Source organism: Bos taurus, chromosome 2 (assembly GCF_002263795.3).
Source record: "Bos taurus isolate L1 Dominette 01449 registration number 42190680 breed Hereford chromosome 2, ARS-UCD2.0, whole genome shotgun sequence".
In the NCBI taxonomy this organism is placed as follows: Eukaryota; Metazoa; Chordata; class Mammalia; order Artiodactyla; family Bovidae; genus Bos; species Bos taurus.
In genome coordinates this window covers 71,701,053-71,726,337 of record NC_037329.1, presented here as the reverse complement: position 1 = coordinate 71,726,337, position 25,285 = coordinate 71,701,053, and the positions used below count along the sequence as shown (strand labels likewise).

General features: G+C 37.1%; 1 protein-coding gene across 6 annotated transcripts in view; it reads right to left on the bottom strand.

Annotated features, from left to right (window-relative positions):
* Positions 1-25,285, bottom strand: part of PTPN4 (protein tyrosine phosphatase non-receptor type 4) — a 190,545-nt gene that overhangs the window by 11,394 nt on the left and 153,866 nt on the right. For all 6 annotated transcript variants that reach the window (XM_025001008.2, XM_059893120.1, XM_025001011.2 and 3 more), the window contains 8 exons: positions 21,735-21,891; positions 17,807-17,973; positions 16,851-16,941; positions 16,705-16,766; positions 14,436-14,582; positions 10,212-10,340; positions 4,765-4,913; positions 3,089-3,224 (listed from right to left, as the gene is read on the bottom strand). In XM_025001008.2, the coding sequence (XP_024856776.1) occupies positions 3,089-3,224; positions 4,765-4,913; positions 10,212-10,340; positions 14,436-14,582; positions 16,705-16,766; positions 16,851-16,941; positions 17,807-17,973; positions 21,735-21,891 (1,038 nt within the window). The remainder of the gene's footprint in view (positions 1-3,088; positions 3,225-4,764; positions 4,914-10,211; positions 10,341-14,435; positions 14,583-16,704; positions 16,767-16,850; positions 16,942-17,806; positions 17,974-21,734; positions 21,892-25,285) is intronic.

Genomic DNA, 25,285 nt, shown 5'->3' with positions numbered 1-25,285 from the left:
ACAGAAAGCTGTCTTCTAAGGCCAGGAACAAGACAAGGATGTCTAGTTTCATCACTTCTACTTAACACTATACTGGAGGTTCTTGCTGGGGCACTTGGGCAAGATGAAGAGAAGATATGAAATGAGATAAAAAGAAAACCATACCTATATTGGAAAGGAAGAACTAAACTATATTTGCAAATGACACAATTTTATAGAGAGAGAATCTTAAGGAATCTACTTTCACACATACAAAAAATTGAGTTAATAAGTGATTTCAGCAAGGCTGCAGGCTACATGGTCTATATTCAAAACCAGCTTATTTCTATATTTAAGCAATGCATAATCCTAAAACAAAATTAAGAAGACAAGTCCACTTACAATATGACCAAAAAGATTAAAAAAAACTTAAGAATACATTTAACAAAAAGAAGTACAAGATTTGCACTTTGAAAACTACAAAATACTGCTGAAGAAAATCAGTGAAAACATAAATAAATGGAAAGACATTTTGTGTTCACGCTTTTGAACATGGATTATTATTAAATGGCAACACTCTGTAAAATGACCTATACATTTAATGCAATCCCTATCTTGCTTTTTTTGAAGAGAGGACAAACTGTTTCTAATGCTCATATGGAAATGCAAGGGACCTAGAACAGCCAAAACAGTCTTGAAAAAAACAAAGTTGCAAGATACAGATTTCCTGACTTCAAAATTTATTATAAATGTTTAGTATTCAAGACAGTGTGGTATTAACATAAGAACAGACATAAAAATCAACGGACTACAACTGAAACTCCAGAAATAAACACTTGTATTTGTGGTCAACTGATTTTTGACAAGGGACCCAGAAACAATTCATGAGGAAAGAATAGTTTTTTCAACAAATGGGGCTGAGACAACTGGAGGTCCATACAGAGAAGAATCAAGTTAGAACGCTACCTCAAACCATATGTAAATATTAACTCAAAATGTATCAGACATGTGAGACCTAAACTATAAAACTCTTGGAAGAAAAGGGAGGGATAAATATTTGTGACTTTAAATTAGGCTGTGATTTCTTAGCTACGACACCAAAAGTATACGTGATTAAAAAGAAAACTAGACTTAATCAAAATTTTAAAAATTTGTGCTTCAAATTAATCAAGAAAGTGAAAGATCAGTATAATACACTTGCAAATCACAGATCTATAAGAGACTTTATTTAGAAAATATAAAGAACTCTTAACAATTCAATGATAAAAACCCAAACTGCAGAACAGGCAAAAGACTTGGATATTTCTTGAACAAAGATACACAGATAAATGACCACATGAATCATTACTTATTACAGAAATGAAAATCAAAACCACAATAAGATACCACTCTATATTTAACAGGATGGCTAAAATAAAAAAAAGATAATGACAAGCAATGACAATGATGTGGAGAAAATGGAACGCTCACATTCTGCCAGGGGACTGCAAAATGGTACATCTGCTTTAAACAGTTCCTCACATTACCTAGCAATTTCTCTCCTGAGTATATACCCAAGAGAAATGAAAACATTTCCACACAAAAACATATATACAAATGCTTATGGTATCATTATTCACAATAGTGAAAAAGTGGAAACAATCCAGAAGAATATGTATCTATTCAGTGAAAAAGGAATGAAGTACTGATTATACTACAGAATGTATATCCTTTTAATGTTATGCTAACTAAAAGAAGCCAATTATAAAAGATCAAATTATAGGATTCCATTCACATGAATGGTCCAGAATAGGCAAACCGATGGAAATAGAAAGTAGATTAATAGTTGCCTAGGACTAGGCTGGGGAAGGCTGGGGAAGATACTAGGAAAAATGGGTACAGGGAACCTTTTTTGGAGTGAAGAAAATGAGCTAAAACTAGATAGCAATGATGGTTGCCAAACACCATGATATACTACAAACCAGTGAACTGCACATTTGTTATAAAGGTGAATTTTATGGTACGTGAATTATATAAAGCTATTCTAAAATTTGAGAAGACATGATTAATATGAAACAACTGGAAATCTGAATACTGGCTATTGCTAATATTAGAGAATTATTGTTAATTATAATTTGGTGTGATAATGGTATTACGGTTTTGTTTAGAAGGAAAAACACTCCTTATATTTTAGAGAAACATACTGAAATACATATAGACAAAATGATATGGTATCCAGGGTTTGCTTCAAATATGAGGACAGTAGGTAGCCGTATAAAGGAAACGTGATGGCCAATGCCAGGGCTGAGTACGCAACACAGTGTTCAGTACATTACATTGTCTATTTTTGTGTAAGTTTGAAATTCTCTATAATTAAATGCTAATAATATAGCAGGCATTTATTAGACCACATACGTCAGTTCACTTGAGTAACCTTAATGCCGCCAACAATGCAAACATTCCACAATGGCTTAATATAAAAAATAATCTTAACTTTAAATTTTCACGATTCTTCTTTTGATTCTTGGAACATAATTCAGAGTCATTATAAAATACAGTAAGTTAATAGCTTAACTTAATATTAACAGTAAGTTAATAGCTTAATTTCTATGATTTTTGCTGTTGCAATTTAAGTTCTTATGGAAAAAAGAGAGGCAATTTCCCCATAGCTGTTTCACAGAAAGCAGTCTATCAAGATTCTCCAGTCTAGGGACACTATGGTTCTCAGCATTCCATTTGACTAAGTAACACAGGATAAGTTGCTCCTCTGCACCTGTTGAAGCAGTCAAAAACTAGCAAGCGAGGGTAGTGTCGGCAAACATTTTCTATAAAAAACCAGATAGCAAACATTTTTGGTTTTGCAATCACATGGTGGCCTGCTGCAACTTTTCAGCTCTGCTACTGTAATGTGAAAGCAGCCATAGATAATATGTAAATACATAGCTGTGGCTGATTCCAATAAAACTTTATTTATAAACACAAGTGGCAGGCCAGGTTTGGCTCATGGACAGTATCTGCCAATCCCTAAGCTAGAGTTATTACCTCCTGCAAGAGAATTAAAAAGAGAAAAGTATAGTTTAGAACATACACTGATAACAAAAAACCATGACGTTGAGAATATACACTTACACATGAGCTATGTAGTACTTACAGGAGTTTGGATCATCATGGCTCGCTGATCTCTCATTGTTCTCACAATATCTAGTGGATAAACTGGCTGATTGCATTCAATGAGACACATGGCTGTTTCCATAGTAATAAGAACCCCAGTTCTTCCAATCCCAGCACTAAAAAGGATAAATATGGGGCAAAGTCTTACTGATACTGTTCTGTTAAACTCCTTATGCCTTTTGTGCAGAAACTTAGAGAACTGAATCATATTACAGTAGAAGAACAATTTGATTTTAATATTTTAACAAAAGTGGCAAAGCAACTGGAAACTATTTTGAAAACAAAAAAAAAAATTTCACTTAATACAGATTAAATGGTTTATAACCACCTCTCCCCCACTGTTAGTTGCAAATATACAACTTTAAAAGTGTTACATTTCAGTTTTTAAAATCTGAACTTCTAACAAATAGATTAGTGACATAATAGCTTTAAAATGCAAAATAAGAGAATTACAATAATAAATCATTAACAAAAGCAAAAAAGACAACTAAAACACTAAAAAAATTAGCTTTTAAAGCCAAATTTAATTTTCATTAAACTTTACCACTGAGGTGGTTAAGAACAACTTTGTGAAGCATTCTGCAGCTACTGAGAACTAAGGATATCCAACAGCCGAATGTGCCCACCATTCCTGTCATCTGCCTCTCAAATAACTAGGCTAAAATCTGTTTTAATGGATGTGAAAGTCTACCCTTAAAAAGTGCTGGAAAGTATAAGGATAAAGAGATACCTTAATACATCCTCTGAATCAAATCACTTAATAACAGAAGTAACAAGGAGAAGGAGAAAATATTTCCTGGCTCCTAATCTCTGGGTCTGTGGCAGTGAGGCTGGAGTCACTGATTTCAGTCCCTTGAGGGCAGATGGGCGCCTGAATATGAAAGGAAGGAGGGTGTCCACTATTGCTCACTTGGAGCTCCTAGAAGTGGCACATCCTGAGGTAGTATTGGGTGGAGTCATCACCGACTCAATGGACATGATGAGTATGGGTAAGCTCCGGGAGTTAGTGATGGACAGGGAAGCCTGGTGTGCTGCAGCCCATGGGGTTGTAAAGAGTCAGACATGACTGGGCAACTGAATTGAACTGAACTGAACTGACTCCAAGGATGTGAAATGCCAATCAAAGGTCTTAGGAGGGGCCAGGATGGAGTACCTTGCTGGAGGGGGAAATCCAAACCTTATGATACAATCTAATTCTTACAATATTGTTATTTCTCAAATCTATAATACCATTAAATTTAAGACATAACCCAATTTCAGAAATGTTTGACTATGAAAAAGATAAACTTCTAAGAACTAGTATTATTTTTACTTTTTATGATAAAGTTTCTGCCAATTGTATGTTAAGTCATATTCTTTGCTTTCTACCTTCAGAACGCAGCTTTGAGTTCTAATTTACCAGAGTGACAATCACAACTTAAGGGCAAAATAGAGTACATATTCCCTTTAAAAAATGACCTATTTAATCACTACGTCATTCAGTAGTGTCCAACTCTTTGCGACTCCACAGGGGTCAGAGCCCACCAGGCTCCTCTCTCTGGTGGGGTTTCCCAGACAGGAATACTGCAATGGGTTGCCACTCCCTTCCGGGCTTCCCTGGTGGCTCAAACGGAATCTAGTCAGTTACTCAATCATAAAAGACACAAAATAAAATACCTGCAATGAACAACTATAGGTTCTTCCTTGCCAGCCCTCTTATTTCGTACGTGGCAAACAAAATCCAGGAAGTCGCTTGAATCGTCAGGGACTCCGTGGTCGGGCCAGGCTATGTACTGGATTTGAGTGAGTGGACGACTCTCGTTTTTCTACGTATAAATGAAAGATTATGCAACTGACTTAGAAATAATCCTTAAAATATATGTAAACATTCATGTCATTTTAATTTTAGAAGCAAAAGAAACTACTTTCGTTATGCCCCAAAAGTAATGTATAAATTCAATAAAACTCAAAAGTTTAAGGAAAAGGGAAGAAACCACTTTATAGAAACAGCTGTATCCATTTAAGAATCAGTCACCTGGATTATCACTCTTCTTATAACTAAATTTCTATATTTATATTTTTAGGATGATAATCAGGTAAACAGACAAAAATAGATTAAGATTCCAGAGAAATGTTTAAAACAAAATAAAAACTAGGTGAGCAAAAAAGGTTAAAAAAAATTTTTTTTAATGAACGAAGTTGGGCTAATCCTGATAAGAACAAGTGAAATTATGGACACCAAGAAAATAAAATCTCAAAGTAAATGCAGATTAAAAACTGGAGACCATAAAACACAAAATCAAATCAATATTTAATTCTTCTTTGGGAATCAATTTCTCCATTGGTATAATGGAGAAAGTAAGGTATTGAATGTATACATCTTAGTTCAAATCTCAATTTCGCCAGTTAAGACAGTATTTCATGGTCTCATTTTCTTCAACTGAAAAATGAAACAACATCTACACCTAAAAGGGATAGTCTTACGTTACAACTGATTCATTTCAAGGACCTGCAAATCACCCAATCACAGCTGTTTGGAATCATATACTCATAGTCAGATTCCAACACTGTGAAATCTGGTTACTGTCACTTACATTGGATGAACTTCCAAAGAACATGAATGTAAAGGTACTTAAGAAAAAAGAATTCCCAGAGAGACCTCAATTTAGTCTGGGAACTAATGTTACAGATAATTAAAGGCATCTAATACAGAATACCTTTGACTATTATTGTTAACAAAAGAACTTAATGGTACCAGTAATCTGCAAGAAGGATAATTAAAGTCATACTTTATTAAGTTTTGGGGAAGTGTTTATCTGTTTGTCCATCTATCCATCCATGTACATATGTATTTATGGCAGCAAATTAATTTTCCCAATTATATTTGGCTCAAAAATGAAAAAAACAGCTTCTTGGCTTGCTTTGTTACATACAAACAAGCACACATGCCCAAACCCAAAATTCATTCTGATAGTATCTCCAGCCCATAAGGTTTTGAAACTGTACTTTCTTGTAACTTCAGTTTTATTCAGTGCCAGATTCCTGCAGTATACATTAGCAAAACTTCTAGCTCCCTTCCTTTCTAGTCAGCAAGGTCCCATCTCACTGGACTCTTCTGGTCACTTTCAGGGACGGGGTGCGTTAGGAGTGGTGTGTGAGTGGAGTTAGGGGAGATGTGGTCTCATCTCCGAAGGCTTCACTGTGGATGCCTGTGATGTTGGCTCTTCTCCAGCAATCACTCCTTTCTTCCTACAGCCCCTTAGCCCCAACATGGCTGGTGTAGGCACTGGCAGCCTGACAAGACAAGCAGATTCTGCCTCCACATACATCTTCCAGTTGGGTTACTGAGCTGGCATTTATTCATCAGTTTGCACTTCTGGCTTTAATCTGGAAGCCAAATGGAGGGACTCAGGGAGCAGGTAAGGAAAACTAACAATTAAAAAGCTGTAAAGACACCCACTCCAGTATCCTTGTCTGAGAAATCCCATGGACAGAGGAGCCTGTCAGGCTACAGTCCATGGGGTCACAAAAGAGGTGAAGATGACTTACTGACTAAACAATAGCAGCAATCTGTCTGATGTTACAGTGTCCTGCCTACAATCTTACCCTCCTAAATAATGAGGAGATTGTGAAACTGATCTTCTCCACTCATTTCATGTTCAGTCACTCAGTCATGTCCAACTCTTTGTGACCCCATGGACTGTAGCACGACAGGTCTCCCTGTCCTTCACTAAATCCCAGATCTTGCTCAAACTCATGTCCATTGATTCAGGGATACCATCCAACCATCTAGTCCTCTGTTGTCCCCTTCTCCACCTGCCTTCAATCTTTCTCAGCATCAGGGTTTTTTCCAAAGAGTTGGCTCTTTGTATCAGGTGACCAAAGTATTGGAGCTTCAGCTTTAGCATCAGTCCTTCCAATGAATATTCAGGATTGATTTCCTTTAGGATTGACTGGTTGGATCTCCTTGCTGTCCAAGGGACTCTGAAGAGTATTCTCCAACATGACAGTTCAAAAGCATCAAGTCTTTGGCCCTCAGCATTCTTTATGGTCCAACTTTCACATCCATACACAACTACTGGAAAAATCGTAACTTTGATGACATAGATCTTTGTAGGCTAAGTAATGTCTCAGCTTTTTAATACGCTGGTTAGGTTTGTCACAGCTTTTCTTCCAAGGAGTAAGCATCTTTTAGTTTTCTGGCTTCAGTCACCATCTGCAGTGATTTTGGAGCCCCCCCCAAAAAAGTCTGCCACTGTTTCCACTGTTTCCCCATCTATCTGCCATGAAGTGATGGGACCGGATGCCATGATCTTAGTTTTTTGAATGTTGAGTTTTAAGCCAGTGTTTTCACTCTCTTACCTCACCTTCATCAAGAGGCTCTTTAGTTCCTCTTCACTTTCTGCCATAAGGGTGGTGTCATCTGTGTCATCTGCATATCTGAGGTTATTGATTTCTCCTAGCAATCTTGATTTCAGCTTGCGTTTCACTTAGCCCGGCATTTAACATGATGTACTCTGCATATAAGTTAAATAAGCAAGAAAACAATACACAGCCCTGACATACTCCTTTTCCAATTCTGAACTAGTCTGTTGTTCCATGTTCAGTCCTAACTGTTGCTTCTTGACTTGCATACAGGTTTCTCAGAAGGCAGGTAAGGTGGTCTGGTATTCCCATCTCTTGAAGAACTTTCCAGTTTGTTGTGACCCACACAGTCAAAGGTTTTAGGATAGTCAATGAAGCAGAAGTAGATGTTCTTCTGGAATTCTGTTGCTTTTTATATGATCCAACAGATGTTAGCAATTTGATTTCTGGTTCCTCCACCTTTTCTAAATCCAACTTGAACACCTGGAAGTTCTCAGTTCATATACTGTTGAAGCTAGCTTGGAGAATTTTGAGCTTTACTTTGCTAACATATGAAATGAGTGCAATCGTGTGGCAGTTTGATCCTTCTTTGACATTGCCCTTCTTTGGAACTGGGATGAAAACTGACCTTTTCCAGTCCTGTAGCCACTGCTGACTTTCCCAAATTTGCTGGCATATTGAGTGCAGCACTTTAACAGCATTAGCTTTTAGGATTTGAAATAGCTCAGCTGGAATTCCATCACCACTATTAGCTCTATTCATAGTGATGCTTCCTAATGCCCACTTGAGTTCACATTCTAAGATGTCTGGCTCTAGGTGAGTAATCACACCATCGTGGTTATCTGGGTCATTAAGATCTTTTTTGTATAGTTCTTCTGTGTATCCTTGTCACATCTTCTAATCTTCTGCTTCTGTTAGGACCATACCGTTTCTGTCCTTTATTGTGCCCATCTTTGTATGAAATGTTCCCTTTGTATCTATAATTTTTTTACAGAGATCTCTACTCTTTCTCATTCTAATGTTTTCCTCTATTTCTAGGCATCGTTCACTTAGGAAGACTTTCTTATCTCTCCTTAATATTCTTTGGAACTCTGCATTCAGATGAGTATATGTTTCCTTTTCTCCTTTGCCTTTCATGTCTCTTCTTTTCTCAGCTATTTGTAAGGCCTCGTCAGACAACCACTTTGCCTTTTTGCATTTCTTCTTATTGGGGATGGTTTTGATCACCACCTCCTGTACAATGTGACAAACCTCGCTCCATAGTTCTTCAGGAACTCTGTAAGATCTGATCCCTTGAATCTATTTGTCACTTCCACTGTATAATCATAAGGGATTTGATTTAGGTCATACTTGAATGGTCCAGTCATTTCCCTACTTTCTTCAATTTAAGTCTGAAATTTGCAATAAGGTGTTCATGATCTGAGCCACAGTCAGCTCCCGGTCTTGTTTTTGCTGACTGTATACAGCTTTTCCATCTTCGGTTGCAAAGAATATAATCAGTCTGATTCTAGTATTGACCATCTGGTGATGTCCACATGCAGAGCCATCTCTTGTGTTGTTGGAAGAGGGTGTTTGCTATGACCAGTGCATTCTCTTGGCAAAACTCTGTTAGCCTTTGCCCTGATTCATTTTGTACTCCAAGGCCAAACCTGCCTGTTACTCAAGGTATCTCTTGACTTCCTACTTTTGCAGTCCAATCCCCTATGATGAAAAGACATCTTTTTTTTTGGTGTTAGTTCTACAAGGTCTTGTAGGTCTTCATAGAACCATTTTACCTCAGTTTCCTTGGCATTAGTGGTTGGGGCACAGACTTGGGTTACTGTGATGGTTTGCCAAACTGAATGGTTTGCCCTGGAAATGAACAGAGATCCTTCTGTTGCTTTTGCGACTGCACCCAAGTACTGCAGTTTGTACTCTTTTGTTGACTATGAGAGCGACTTCATTTCTTCTAAGGGATTCTTCCCCACGGTAGTAGATATAATGGTCATCTGAATTTAATTCATCCATTCCAGTCCATTTTAGTTCACTGATTCCTAAGATGTCGATGTTCACTCTTGCCATCTCTAGTTTGACCACTTTGTCCACTTTTAATTTACCTTGATTCATGGACCTAACATTCTAGGTTTCTATGCAGTATTATTCTTTATAGCATCAGACTTTACCTTCACCACCAGATGCACCCACAACTGGGTGTTTTTATCACTTTAGCTCAGTCTCTTCATTCCTTCTGGAGCTATTTCTCTGCTCTTTTCTAGTAGCATAATGGGCACCTACCGACCTGGTGAGTTCATCTTTCAGTATCATACCTTTTTGCCTTTTCATACTGTTCATGGAGTCCTCAAGGCAAGAATGCTCATTAAAAAGGGGGAATAATCTAATAGCTGTCTGTTGTTATTTCCATTTCCATCTCCATTTCCATTGGAGATGTACTTCAATACCTTACTGATATTACTTGGAGAAAGAGATGTATAATTAACACCCTGGTATGATTTTTATGAATAGGGAAAATATTAATAGTAATAAGTATTATTTACTCAATTATTTTTTTACTGATCATTCATACTTAGCTACAGAAATTGGAAATATTATACTAAGAGAACATATTTTATAAGATTCCAGTGTATCCTAATGAAGCAAATAGTTCAATAATTTTTTGTATTTCCTAATATCTAGGACTCAAGATTAAAAACATTTTCATCTTTCAAAGCCTTTACCTTAAACATAACAGCTCTAATCAGTAGGCCCCCCGGTTCCCCTACCTCCTGGTTGAACAGTGTCATCTTCCTGAAGACATATGCAGTGTTCCCCTCTTCTGAGTGGCAGGTGACTTGGTAGCAGCCGTAGGATGAACTTCCTGTGGGTTCCGGCCAATACTGGTGACACTTAACCTGGTATCAATAAATTTTAGAAATAGACATAATTTAGGTTCTCCAATTTTTTTAATATTTTAATTTTTAAGAACTTTCAAGCTTAAAGAAATGTGACAAAAATAATTTAATGAATTCTCATATACCCTTCAATTTCACTCATCTCACACACTAGTAAAGTAATGCTCAAAATTCTCCAAGCCAGGCTTCAATAATACGTGAACCGCGAAATTCCAGATGTTTAAGCTGGTTTTGGAAAAGGCAGAGGAACCAGAGATCAAATTGCCAACATTCGCTGGATCATCGAAAAAGCAAGGGAGTTCCAGAAAAACATCTATTTCTGCTTTATTGACTATGCCAAAACCTTTGATTGTGTGGATGACAATAAACTGTGGAAAATTCTGAAAGATATGGGAATACCAGACCACCTGACCTGCCTCTTAAGAAATCTGTATGCAGGTCAGGAAGCAACAGTTAGAACTAGACATGGAACAACAGACTGGTTCCAAATAGGAAAAGGAGTACGTCAAGGCTGTATATTGTCACCCTGCTTATTTAACTTATATGCAGAGTACATCATGAGAAACGCTGGGCTGGAAGAAGCGCAAGCTGGAATCAAGATTGCAGGGAGAAATTATCAATAACCTCAGATTTGCAGATGGCACCATCCTTATGGCAGAAAGTGAAAAAGAACTAAAGAGCCTCTGATGAAAGTGAAAGAGGAAAGTGAAGAAGTTGGTTTAAAGCTCAACATTCAGAAAACTAAGATCATGGCATCTGGTCCCATCACTTCATGGCAAATAGATGGAGAAATAGCGGAAACAGTGGCAGACTTTATTTTTCGGGGCTCCAAAATCACTGCAGATGGTGACTGCAGCCATGAAATTAAAAGACGCTTACTCCTTGAGAGAAAAGTTATGACCAACCTAGAGAGCATATTAAAAAGCAGAGACATTACTTTGCCAACAAAGGTCCATCTAGTCAAGCAGTCGTGTATGGATGTGAGAGTTGGACTATAAAGAAAGCTGAGCGCTGAAGAATGATGCTTTTGAACTGTGGTGTTGGAGAAGACTCTTGAGAGTCCCTTGGACTACAAGGAGATCCAACCAGTCAATCCTAAAGGAAATCAGTCCTGAATATTCATTGGAAGGACTGATGTTGAAGCTGAAACTCCAATACTTTGTCCACCTAGTGCGAAGAGTTGACTCATTGGAAAAGACCCTGATGCTGGGAAAGACTGAAGGTGGGAGGAGAAGGGAACGACAGAGGATGAGATGGTTGGATGGCATCACTGACTGAATGGACATGAGTTTGAGTAATCTCCGCAAGTTGGAAGAGGCCTGGCCTGCTGCAGTCTATGGAGTCACAAAGAGTCGGACATGTCTGAGCGACTGAACTGAACTGAACATATACCCTTCACAGAGATCTGTCAACAAGCAACATTTTTTTTTGGTCATTTCTTCTCTTTGTAATAAGAGTCTGTTTGGATATATTTCGAAACTTCAAATATCTTGTTTACAACAAGCTTCCAACCTTAAGTAATTATTACTATGAGGGTGGCAAATGGTATACTAATCGCTATATTTCTTAGATTTAATAGTAAGAAAGACTCTTCAACTAAAATGGGAAATGCAATCCATTTACTTTCATAAATTAGGATTAAAAAAATAAGATTTAATGACATACAATTCTGTTACATTCTATTCAGCCATTTAAAACACACTACTCTATCATTTTTAGAATATCCACAGAGCTGTGTAACCCTCACCACAATCACTTTTAGAACACATTCATTACTCCCAGAGGAAGGCCCACATCCATTGGTAACGACCATGCAACTCCTCTAAGCCACCTGTCTCCTTCCATCCCAGACCTGGGCAACCACTGCTCTACTTTCTGTCCCCTGTGGCCTACTTTGGACATCACATATAATTGAACCATAAAATATGTTGTGTTTTGCCGGGAGCCCGCGAGAGACATTCCACTCGTGACAAAGGTCATGAGGAAGGAGGCTCGGCATACGCAAAGGCCGGCTCGAGCCTCAGGAGTCCCCTCGGATATTCTCGAGCATCTACCCCCCAAAAACCAGAGTCTGCCTGCTTTATTGCTTTGTGCTCTCACCTCTGACTTTACTGGGGGCTGTCCCCCACCACCATCTCGCTCTCTCTGTCAAAGAGTTAACTTACAGCTCCAATTAATAAAGTTCCTGGGCAATTAGGAGTGTTTAAATCCAAACCCCTCAGATGGCTCTCTAACTCGCCTGACAAGTTTACCCGGACTCCTACAGCTATGCATACGATTGTTTACAGTCTCCCAGCCTCCAGAGGCATGGGAAGCTTAAGATATTCAAATAGCTTAGAGCCTCTCAGAGAGTTAGAAACTGTCAGAATAAAACTAGTAAAAGATTTCATTGATGAGCCAATGTTTGTTGCCAAGTTTCCACATCCCCTGTATTGTATCCATGAATGTGTATTAATTAATAAAGTTGGTATGTAGAAAAAATAAGTAGTGGCCTTGGTGTTAGTAACTTTAGACCCTTAAGGTAATAAATTCTTTCCTTTGTTGTAAACCCATTACACATCCGCCCTATATGAATGCAATTTTATCTTCGGAAGATGGCGCCAAACCTTAAAATAATTACTCTTAGAGAAAATAAGTCTTTGTTGATAAGTCCTTGTCAAGAGTCATAAAATGTTAATAAGCCTTCTGGCCAGAAGATGATGTAAATCACCTAAACCATTTGTATACAATAAATTTGCAGGAAAGAAACCCTGGTTTTTGATAAGGATCAAAGACTGCTGACTTTGCATCCCCTATTATCCTCTATGTGTAACATAGGGTATAAAAGCCCCTGTTGAAAATAAAGCTACGGGCCTTGCTCACCAATGCTTGGTCTCCCCATGTCATTTTACTCCTTAACTTCCAGCAGAGTCTCCATCTGGAGCGTGGATATCCTCTGCGACCATTTATTTGCCTGGGCTTCTAAGACCCACTAGAGAAGGTGTCTAAGGTGGGGCACCTTCCGCTATTCGAGAGGGCGCCTGCGGCCTCCGTGGTCAGAGCTAACCTGGTGTCACGGGTTATATTGATTTTCCGTGTAAACCAAGCTACTCAGCTTCTTTTATCCACTGAATTTTCCTACTGAGCTATCCTCATTCTATTACTCTTTATATCTCTAATTAACATTTGAATAGGTCACTTAAGCCGTCTCTCCTTCGAATATCCTTGATCAGCCGGGGCTGGACCCCGGCAGTGTTTGGTGACTGGCTTTGTTTACTTAGAATAATGTTTTCTAGGTTTATCCATGTTGCAGCATGTATCACTTTTCATACCTTCTTATTGCTAAATAATATTCAACTGTATGACTACACCATATTTTATCTGGTACATTTCGCTTCTTTCTACCTATGGGCTACTAAGAATAACGCTGCTGTGAACATCTGTGCACCAGTTTTTGTGTGGACATGTATTTAATTCTCTTGGGTATTTCTATGAGTGAAATTGCTGAGCTGCAGTCACAATGTTTAGCCGCTTGAAGAAATGAAGGGTGTCTTCAAGGTAGTTGCGTCATTTACCAAATCCATCAGCACGACAGTAGGTTCCACTGTCTCCACATCATTACCAACATTGATTATTTTCTGTCATATTTACTTTAGCTATCCAACTAGCTATGAAGTAGTATCTCACTGTAGCTTTCACTTGCATTTCCTTGGCGACTAATGATGCTGAGTATCTTTTCATGATCTTATTGGTCATTTGAATGTCTTCTTTGGAGAATCATCTATTTAGATCCTTTGGCCATTTTTAAATGGGATATTGTTATTTCATGGCTAAGTTGTATGAATTATTCACACATTATAAATACAAATCACTTATTCAAACATATTATCAGTCCATTTAAATAATAATAATAACAGCTAACATCACATTTCTTTTAACACAGTATGTGTTAGTTGCAGTTTTAAGCATTTAACCATGATGATTTTAATCATGACACCATAAGAAAGGAAGTTTAAAGATTACAAAAGAGAGTAAATCAATATGAATATTTTAACTATAGATGTAACGTAATTTGAAAAATGTCTGAGCAATGTGTAAGATTCAAGTATGACTTACTCTGCCACGTTCAACCTGTGTGGTCAACATCACAACCATGGAGGAGCCTTGTTCCCAAGTCATCTGCCAAAAATCTGTACAAGTGTGTGGTAATGGCCCTTGACAAGCAATGTACTGATTTATAATTCTAGAAGAAGGAATTTCCATCTAAAAAGAAAAAGACACAAAACCAAAATTGCTTTGCATTATTACTTTTTCTTAGGATCAAATATAGGAAAATCATCTACTAAATGATAACTGAATTAATCTCAATAAATTGCAGAGTCAGTAAAACAAATCTCTATCAACTATTTTATTTGAAGAAGTTTCTTGGCAATGTGCAGTAGCTATATATACTTATCTTTCAATTAGTGGAAACAGAAATTTAAATATTTTCCAAAGTACTCTTATGAAATTAAAAGCATCTATATAGAGAATCCTGTTTCACAGGCAGGGACTTGGTATAGAAATAAAAAATATTTCTCTCTATAGGAAACAAACACTATATATAAAAATAAACAACAAGGTTCTACTATAAAGCACAGGGAATATATTCGATATCTTTTAAGTTAAAATGGAAAAGAAAAAAAATGTCTCTAAACAGCTTATTAGTAAATTTTGTGAGGAGCAAAAATTCTGCCATTTGCTTTAGTTTAGATTTTTCATATTACATATGTGTTTGTATATTATGTAATATGCATATAATTATATATAATATACATATAACATGAAAAGATTGGCAAGTATTTTAAATTCATTATTTTCAGAAGTTAAGACTGTAACTATTTGGGGAAGATAAACTATCATCCTATTACATTTTAAACACTGAATTCAAAAGGTGCATGTGTTTATTTCTGGGCTTCCCTGGTGGCTCTGCTGGTAAAGAATCTGCCTCCAATGTGGGAAACTTGGATTCGATCTCTGGGTTGGGAACATCCCTGGAGAAGGGAACGGCTACCCACTCTAGTCTTCTGGCCTGGAAAGTTTTATGGACTGTATATAATCCATGGGGTCGCAAAGAGTCAGACATGACTGAGCGACTTTGACTTTCACCTCACTCACCATACTGTTGTTAACACTTTGAACAATAATAACAACAAGCACTTAAATTATTCACAAAAAATACAAATCAAACTGTAAGAAATTACCATTTTTTACCTACTAGATTGAAATATCAGAAAATTTGATAATACCATATACACATATGTAGCCTTTATCAGAAATCACGGGTTCATATATGCATTGGAATTCAGAATTTGGGGGATTTTTGAAAGGTTCTTCAGTGCACACACCATGTAATAAGTAATGTTCCTTGCAAGCTATAGGTCATTATTCTGTAATCAGTCATTATCAAAAAGTCTACAAATAATAAATGCTGGAGAGGGTGCAGAGAAAAGGGAACCCTCTTGCACGGTTGGTGGGAATGTAAATTGATACAGCCACAGTGGAAGATGGTATGGATATTCCTTAAAATTCTAGGAATAAAACCACCATGTGACCCAGCAATCCCACTCCTAGGCATATACCCTGAGGAAACCAAAACTGAAAAAGACACATGTACCCCAATATTCACTGCAGCACTATTTACAATAGCTAGAACATGGAAGCAACCTATATGTCCATCGACAGATGACTGGACAAAGAAGCTGTGGTACGTATATACAATGGAATATTACTCAGCCATAAAAAGGATCACATTCAAATCAGTTCTAATGAAGTGGATGAACCTACAGTCTATTATACAGTGTGAAATTAAGTCAGAGACAGAAAGATAAACATCGTATACTAACACATATATATGAAATCTAGAAAGATGGTACCGGTTAATTTATTTCTGAAGAAAGAGATATAGAGAACAGATTTATGGACACGGGGAGTGGATTAGAAGAGGGTGAGATGTATGGAGAGAGAAACATGGAAACTTACATTACCATATGTAAAATAGATAGCCAATGGGAACTTGCTGTATGACTCATGGATCTCAAACAGGGGCTCTGTATCAACCTAGAGGGGTGGGATGGGGAGAGAGATGGGAGGGAGGTTCGAGAGGGAGGGGACATATGTATAATACTTACAGCTGATTCATGTTGAGGTTTGACAGAAAACAACAAAATTCTGTAAAGCAATTATCCTTCAATTAAGAAACAAATCAACTTTTAAAAAAAGTCCTCATCAGAGGTACAAAGTAAAGTTGATCCTCATTAATTATGGATTCGAGAACAAACCTCAAAGTTTAGATCAGCCCCTCTTATTATAAACGACAAAGGTATAATTAAAAAAAAAAACTTACATTTATATAATTTGCATTGATATAGTCTTCATTACCCTTTAAAATGACCCGTGTAGCATCATCTGAAAAAATTTAAAAGAAAGAATATTTTAATAAAGTTATGTTAAGAAGATTAAACTTAACACACAAAGAGAATAGATACTTACAAGGCGAAATATCTCTGTATCTATTTTTGGAAATGTTCTGAGGTAATTTGGCACAACACATTGTCATTCCAGGCTTTTTCCGATATAGTTGCTAAAAAAAGAAAGTACAAGACAGGTTCAGAAAGCCATCGAGAGTTTTTACTTTTTTAGACTTGATTCTATGCTATCAAGAAATGGGTTTTTACCTTGGAATACCTCATCTATACAATGATGTATCTTAGGTTAGTAAAGTATTAAACCAGGTTTGCAAAGCTGAATTCTGCAAAATTTCTAATTTGAATTATAAACATTTTGAAAAATGGTAAAACATGTAAAAACAATTTTGCTTACAGAAAGAGTACCTGAAGTTTTAAATAGCAAATCTATAGGAAATATTTATTTCATTTATTTTATATTTAAAGGTACTCCTTTATTTCTTTTTTAACATATATCCACTCTTTGTTAGATTTTTCTTCCCATTTAGGTAGCGTTCATTTAGAGGTGTTTAAAAGGAAAACTGATGTGCCCTAAATATTTTATCATCATTTACCTATAACATATACTCCAGAGCAACAGATATTAATGATGGCTAACTATGTTGAAAAAAATTAGAGAAGGATTAAATATGACAAGGCACATAAACTATTCTTTAATTCAGGATTTTTAAGTCTATAATAGTCTATCTTCATCTGCAGCCTTTCATAAAAACAGCTATTTAATTATAGAAAAAAATGTTGTTTGATGACATAGACCTATAAAATATTTTCTCCCTCTTTTAAACTGATACCTATTAGTGAAACCACAGCTAGAATTTGGGGAGTAATTTTTAAAACTTTACACTTTACAGCTCTTTTTGCCAATATTTCTCAGTAATATTTTATTAATACATTATAACTGATACTAGATTAGGCAGTTAAGAAGTCATGAAATTAATAAAAAAATATGGGCAAACACCTTTTCTATATCATGTTACTTACATCAAACTGTGTCAGTACTGTTCCTGTGATAAGGCCCTCAGCCAGCTGGATCATCGACTCTCGCAGGGAGTGGTCATCCTGTTGGACACTGTCGAGAGGGGCTTTCTCAGGAATGTACTGGAAGTCTGGCTCATTTTCTAGCTTTTCTTCCACTACATCATACACAGCTACAAACACAAAACCAATATGGAAACCTTAATGAACTGGCAAAAGGAATTTATCAGATATTATTTAATTTAAAGTGAAAAAAATATTCACTTATTTGTCACTCATCAGATCTGAGTCTGGGGTCACTGTATATGGGCCAAGAATGTTGTAGAGTTGAAAAAGTACCTCTGGGGAAAAGAAGGGTTCTTGGCCATTATTGCTGAAAATGTCTGCAACTTGCAGAGACAGTAAGAAAAAGAGGAATGTCAAGAAGATCTGCTCTGAACATATCTGTCCTTAATCTGTAGAATCTTGGGCAACAGCACCAATGGAGACCTATCCACCACACATGTAGACAGGAAGAGTTACACATGAACTGAACAGAATGCTACACTAAATATGTTCTATTGTTGTTTTTCGACATATTTATTAAACAACTTAGAGGACTAGTTTTTTTTATTTTTTAATATATTTCTTTATTTGGCTGCACAAGTAAGGCACTTGGGATCTAGTTCCCTGACCAGGGATGGAAACCAGGCCCTCTTCTGCCTTGGGAGTGTGGCGTTCTAACCACTGGACCACTGGGAAGTCCCAGGAAACCAAATTTCCAAGGAGAATTCTAGGCCAGAATTCATAGTCATGGGAGTGAGGAGAGCCAAACTCTAGGCTGTAATCCTTAGCCCAGTCTCAGCCTGCCCTCCTCTTCTTTCCACCCTCAGCTTCACTCTGTAATTCAGGGGCCTATAAACATACCATGAACAACATCTCAGTCCACACAGAAGCTCAGTCTACACTCCTGTGGAAACTGCTTCTTATGATACCTTATTGGCCTATATCCTGTCACCAACCCTTGGGAGAACGGACCTGGGAAAACTGGCCACAAAAACCCAGGAAGCAGGCTCAGAGCTATTTGGTCAGAGAACTGAGAGTTGAAAAAAGTGGTCTAGAAAGGAAGGAGAGGCCATAGGTGCTGGCTTGCATGCACCCTTGGTCCTGCAGAATCCTGACCCCCATGGGGGCAGCAGAGCTGAAGAAGGACAGAACCTTCTAAAGGACAGAGTCAAGCTCCTGCCTTTAAGAGGCTTTGTTCCCGCTCAGATACAAATGCATTTTTGAGAAGAACAGATTTCTGAAATGAAGAATGCAAAGACAAAAAGATATGAATGCGTTTTGTCTAAGAAGAAATAAGATTTAAAGAGGAAAAGACCAGGAAAAACAAGCTCTTATTTTCTGATATTTTTAACTAATTAATTGATTACGGCTGTGCTGGGTCTTCATTGATGCCTGTGGGCTCTCTCTGGTTGTGGTGCATAGGGTTCTCACTGCAGTGGCTTCTCCTGTTGCAGAGCATGAGTTCTAAGCTCTCAGGCTCTAGAGCGCAGGCTCAGTGGCTGTGGCACATGGGCTTAGTTGCTCTGCAGCATGTGGAATCTTTCGGACCAGGGATTCAACCCATGGCCCCTGCACTGGCAGGCAGACTCTTAACCAGTAGACCACCAGGGAAGTCCTTTTCTGATATTTTTGACAAACATAATTTAAATTTTTGATTATACATTATTTTTTTTTTAAAAATGGATATGACACCTGCATTGAAAGTGAATCCTGGTCCAGATTTTAATGATAAAACAGTATTAGAAAGATATTTGCCAAAAGAAGTAGGTACCAGGTGGGTTCCTCTCCTAAAGTATAAATGGAGTAACTTGGAGTTGCAAAATGACCATGCCTTTTCCATTATATAGACTTTTGTTCATATTCTCTCTCTGTACTAGTCATGAATTTGCAAGCAGGTAATGAACGTCTTCGTGAATAAATGTCTTCAACTATAATACGATGTTAATTCACTTGTCTCACTGGATGGCTGTAAACATTAAATGAGAAGGTATGAAAGAGCCAGGTCTATGGAAAGCATTTAAGAATTATTAGCTAATATGATTATTAAGTTCTCCAGGATCTGTTATCAAGAGAAAATTGAAAAAAATAATCAAATTCAGAGACAACTCTTAGTATGAAAATTAAGTTGCTTTATGTGACAGAAAATGCCTAAAAATATCCAATCTAAATAAATGAGTTCCTTTAAAAGTCAAAAATGTAACATTCTGTTGAAGTCTTCTAAATTTTCCTAGAAAGCTAATTTTTTTTTTTTTTTAAAACAAATTGAAGGTGTATGGCAATTCTGTGTTGAGCAAGCCTACTGGTATCACTTTTCAAGCAGCATTTGTTACTTTATGTCTCTCATATTTTTGTAATTCTCCCAATAAATTTCAAACTTTTTGTTTTTATTATATTTGTTATAGTGCTCTATGATCAATGATCTTTGATTTAGTATTTCAAAAAAGATTATGACTCCCTGAAGGTTCAGATGATGATAGCAATTTTTAGCAATAAAGTATTTTTAAATTAAGGTATGTACATTACATACTTAACAGACTACAGCATAGTATCAACAAAACTTTTATATGTACTGAGAAATAAAAAAAATATGTGACTTGCTTTACTGTAGTATTTTATTTATTTACTGTGATATTTATTGTGATGGTCTGGAACTGAAACTGCAATATCTCCAAGGTCTGCCTGTAGAGAAGGTAAAATGAAAATGTCTGTACCCAAGAGGCAAAATGGGTGTGTAGGGGAGTAGATATTTCTAATTACATTTTGCTCCTTATAGTATGTAGTCAGCAACTAACAATGTGACATTAACCAATAATTACTCTTCTGACTAAAACTATGATTAACAATAAACTGTTCAGAACAAAACTAGAAGAATATGTCTAACACTAGATAGTACAGGCACTTAAGAATTTTTTCTCAGAGGAGAATGATTAATGTTGAGGAAACTTGAAACTATGCCATTATGAACACAGGTTGAAGGACCTGGGATTGTATAACTGGAAAAGAAAAAAAAAGGACAGCTTCTAGTAAAACTCACTGCAAAACACTGATGAGGGATTGAACTTATCTGTATTATGTTTAGTCTGCATACTGCATAGCACAAAGAGACAGCACTAGAAACACTGGGATTGAAGGAAGATGGACTTTTAGGTCAATTAATAATTTCACACTGTCCACAGGGGGAATGAACTGCTTCAGGAGCCACTGAGCACTCCACACATGGCAGGATATTCTTGAGGCTGTCATGGAAACTAAACTCTAGCTTGTTGGTTTTCTACAGGTGGAACAGCAAGTATATCTGAGTACCTAGGACTCCTTGAGCACCTTGGGGGTGAGAGAGGCAATTTCAGTCATGGTGGTCTGGAGAGAACTTCCTGAGGCTGACATCTCAGCAGAGCCCTGAACGATGTGAAGGTATACACTGTACAAACGTCAAGAGGAGTGCTTTAAGCAGAAGGACCACCAAGAAGGCCATTACAGACAACAAGAGAGTGAGGAAGGCAGAGGGGCAGGCAAGGTGGCTGAAAATTTGCATTTGACTCTACATGTGAACAGTTCTCTGGTGGCTCAGTGGTTAAAAAAAATCCACCTACCAATTCAGGAAACATGGGTTCGATTCCTGGGCTGGGAAGATCCCCTGGAGAAGGAAATGGCAAACCACTCCAATATTCTTGCCTAGAAAATCCCATGAACAAAGGAGCCTGGTGGGCTACAGTCCATGGGGTCTCAAAAGAATTGGGCATGACTTAGCGACTAAACAACCACCTCTCTGAATGGAAGCCACAGGTCAGTCTGGTGTGACCAAGTTCTAAGAAGTCCACTCTAGCTGCTGTGTCTAGTAATAAACATGAGGGAATCATTAAAAACATGCAGTAAATCATAGAGTACCCACCGTTAGGACGAACTAGAAGGACCAACTCCCCAGAATGTCTCTCACAGCTCGCTTTGATCAGCAAGACCACCTGGTCGTGGGTGTGCTCTGCAATGTCCTGACCGTTGATCAGTACCACTTGGTCCCCTTCATTCAATCGAGGGACACACAGGTCAGCCTGTCAAGGGATGCAAAGAAGGTTTCAAATTCACATGTAGCTTTCTGGAAGTAAGGAACAGCAATTTACTTTTATAGACTCCAGAGCAGAAATAAAATTACATACTGAAATCATCTATCCATTCACTCATCTATTAAAAAAACAGAAATAGAAAACTCACTTTCAGACCTCCCTGGTGGTCCAGTGGTGAACAATTCATCTGCCAATGCAGGGGACACAGGTTCAATCCCTGGTCCAGGAAGATGGGGCAGCTAAGCCTGGGCACCACAACTACTGAGTCTGTGCTCCAGAGCCTGTGCTCCGCAACCAGAGAAGCCACCAAAATGAGAAGCCCATGTACAACTAGAGTAGCCCCTGCTTGCAGCAACTAGAGAAAGCCTGCATGCAGCAATGAAAACTCAGTGCAAACAATAAGAAATTAAAAACAAAACTCACTTTCCTATAAAGACATCCTTTTTTTCCTTCTTTATTAATAATTTTCCCCCTGATGCCCTAGTACAATTCCAGACATACAAGTAAGACTAATGCTCTCAAGTGCATAGATCAAGGTAGCTCTCACTTTGCACTGTCCAGATACATACAAATTTCAGTTGCACAGTTGAGTTAAATAACACCAAACTCCTAACATGGTGCGAATTTCAGTTACTGCATAAATTACAAGTAACTGCATAAAATTCAAAACTCGCTGTTAGCCCGACAGTCCAAAAATCACTATATAAATCATAAATATGCAGCATGATCAATGACCAATCACATCCCTTCTTTCCAAATGTACTGATGGCTTGTTGTTATGCATCAGTTACTCAGTTCATATGGAGATAGCAAAGCAGGTACTTGTGTGGTCTCCTTGTCTCCCAAAGATAAACCCATTTTGAGTAAGGAGTAACTGGCCAAAAAGTTACGAGAGCAGCAAAGAAACAAAAAGGGACAGTGCTGAAGGTGAAATTCAAAGTGAACATAAATGGAGTTATAGAAGTAACTGACTATGTAAATATCAACATTTCTATTGTTTGAGAGACCCTAGATATGCAGAGAAAGGAATTTAGAGAAGATGAACTTATTAGAGAGAAGAACTTATTTAGAGAAGATGAACTTTCACAAATGATGAAAGTGGCTGTGACAAGAAGGATGAAGATGTCCAAGGAAGTGATGCTGGCAAGAAACTTCTTGGGACTTCCCTGGCGGTCCAGTGGTTAAGACTCCACACATCCAATGCAGGGGGTGTAGGTTCTATCCCTGGTCAGGAAAATACCATCCCACATGCCACAGTGTGGCAAAAAATAAAAATAAAAAATTGAGAGGAAATAAAAATGGACAGATCTTTAAAAAACAAAAACTCAATCCAGGAAGTCCTGGAAGATATTTCATATCACTGAAAGTGCAAAGGGCAAGGGGAAGTGGGATCCAAACTTAGATAGAATTATCACTATTTGTTGAGATAAATAAGGAAAAACGCTCACCCTGTAATTTAGGGTATATGACAAGAAAAAGAAAAGCACTGTTCACAAATTACCTTTGGTAAGTTTTCACAAAGAAATAAAATACTTTGATTCTCAATGTTTCTAATGTTCTGAATTACAGGATAATAAATCAGTATTAGTTTATTATTTCTTCATTTCCCAATACGTTTAAAAAAGAAAGCATCAGAAATTTTAACGTTTTGATAAAAAATTTAAAGGTCATGGAAAAAAACACAATTTTCCCCACTGACTCAGTACGGGTTCAGGCCATATGGTTATATTTATAGCCCTGCACCACTGTGCGAAAACAAACAAGTAAATAAGGTAAAAGAAACCAACAGAAATATGGACAGCCTGTTCCAGGAATACAGTAATGAGAATACAACAGAATTAAGTTTGCAGGATGATGGGGCTGGGCCTTACAGAAAGGGCTGTGGCAAAGGCTTGAAAGATGGAAGCAGGACTAAACTCACTATATAACACAAAGTCAACGAAATCCAACAAGGTACTGTCATTAATAGAAAGAGCACTGATCCAGAAGTCAGGTTCTTCCACTGCTGCTTATGAAATGTGTGATTTTAGACACCTGAAATTCTGAAAATGGAACAGGTATCTATTTTAATTATGCATAGTTGTAAAATTTAAAAAATGAGATATTTCAATGTAAAGAATTAAAACCGGGAAAATTCAAAATTAAGGTTCAGACCATTCCCTTGAGGTGCTCTTTCTCTATTTCTCGGCATGTTATAGCACACTACTAGTTACCTATTATAACTGAAAGGAACCCTCTTACACTTAATCATCTTCTGCTCTTTGTCAGGTATAATTTCTTACTTGCATTTCATTCTGATTTGGAGTCTACATCAGATGAATTTTGCTGGGACAACAGCTATTGGCTTGAATATGATCAGACAGGAAGAAATACACGACTTTGGAAATTGCTGTTGTTCAGTCACGAAGTCATGTTTGACTCTTTGCAAACCCATGGACTGCAGCACGCCAGGCTTGGAAATAACTTGAAAATTACTCTGTTTCAAAAGGTGTCCAATAGAGAAAATGACATTAAACTATTTTAAACACTGCCCTTTTCTACCAATCACCTAAAATGAGGTTTCTAAACACTGTAATGGTCTCTAAGTTAATAATATTTATTTTGTTATTTATTTAACTGATTCTAAAGTCAGCCACTATTTACAGAACATCGTTCTGGCAGAAAGGAAAAATTACCAATATAGTAATCTGTATAGCCTAAAAAAAATTTAGAATTATACAGTTCTGTTTGGAAATTAACCTGTCTATAGAGTGCTCCCTGAACATCCTTGACTGAATTGCAAACTATCCACGTTCACTGCTCAGAAAAAATCAATATTTGTTTTATGACTTTACCTGGCATACAAATAAAAAAAGATTTCTTTCCTAATTGTAAGGGCAATACATGCTCACCATCATGATTCAGACAATTAAAAAAAGGAAGCAAGAGATAAATATCAGTAATTCCACCACCACAGTGAAATACTGTTAATGATTTCAGCATGTTTCCAGATTTTTAAAACATAACTCAATTAAAAAAACTGGATAAAACACATATGAAATTATAATATGTATTTTCATTTAGTTGATTTACAATATTGTGTTAGTCTCAGAAGTACAGGTAAGTGATTCAGTTATACATATTAATACAGGTATGTCTTTCAGTTCTTTTCCATTACAGGTTATTACAAGACATTGAATATAGTTCCCTGTGCAATGAAAGTAAATCCTTGCTACTTAACCATTTATATACGTGGTGTGTATCTGTTAATCCTGAACTCCTAACTCACCCCTCCTAGCCTCTTCCCTCTTTGGTAACCATAAGTTTCCTTTTTATGTCTCTGAGTCTGTCTCTGTTTTATAAATAAATTTATTTGTATTATCTTTAGATTCTACATATAAAT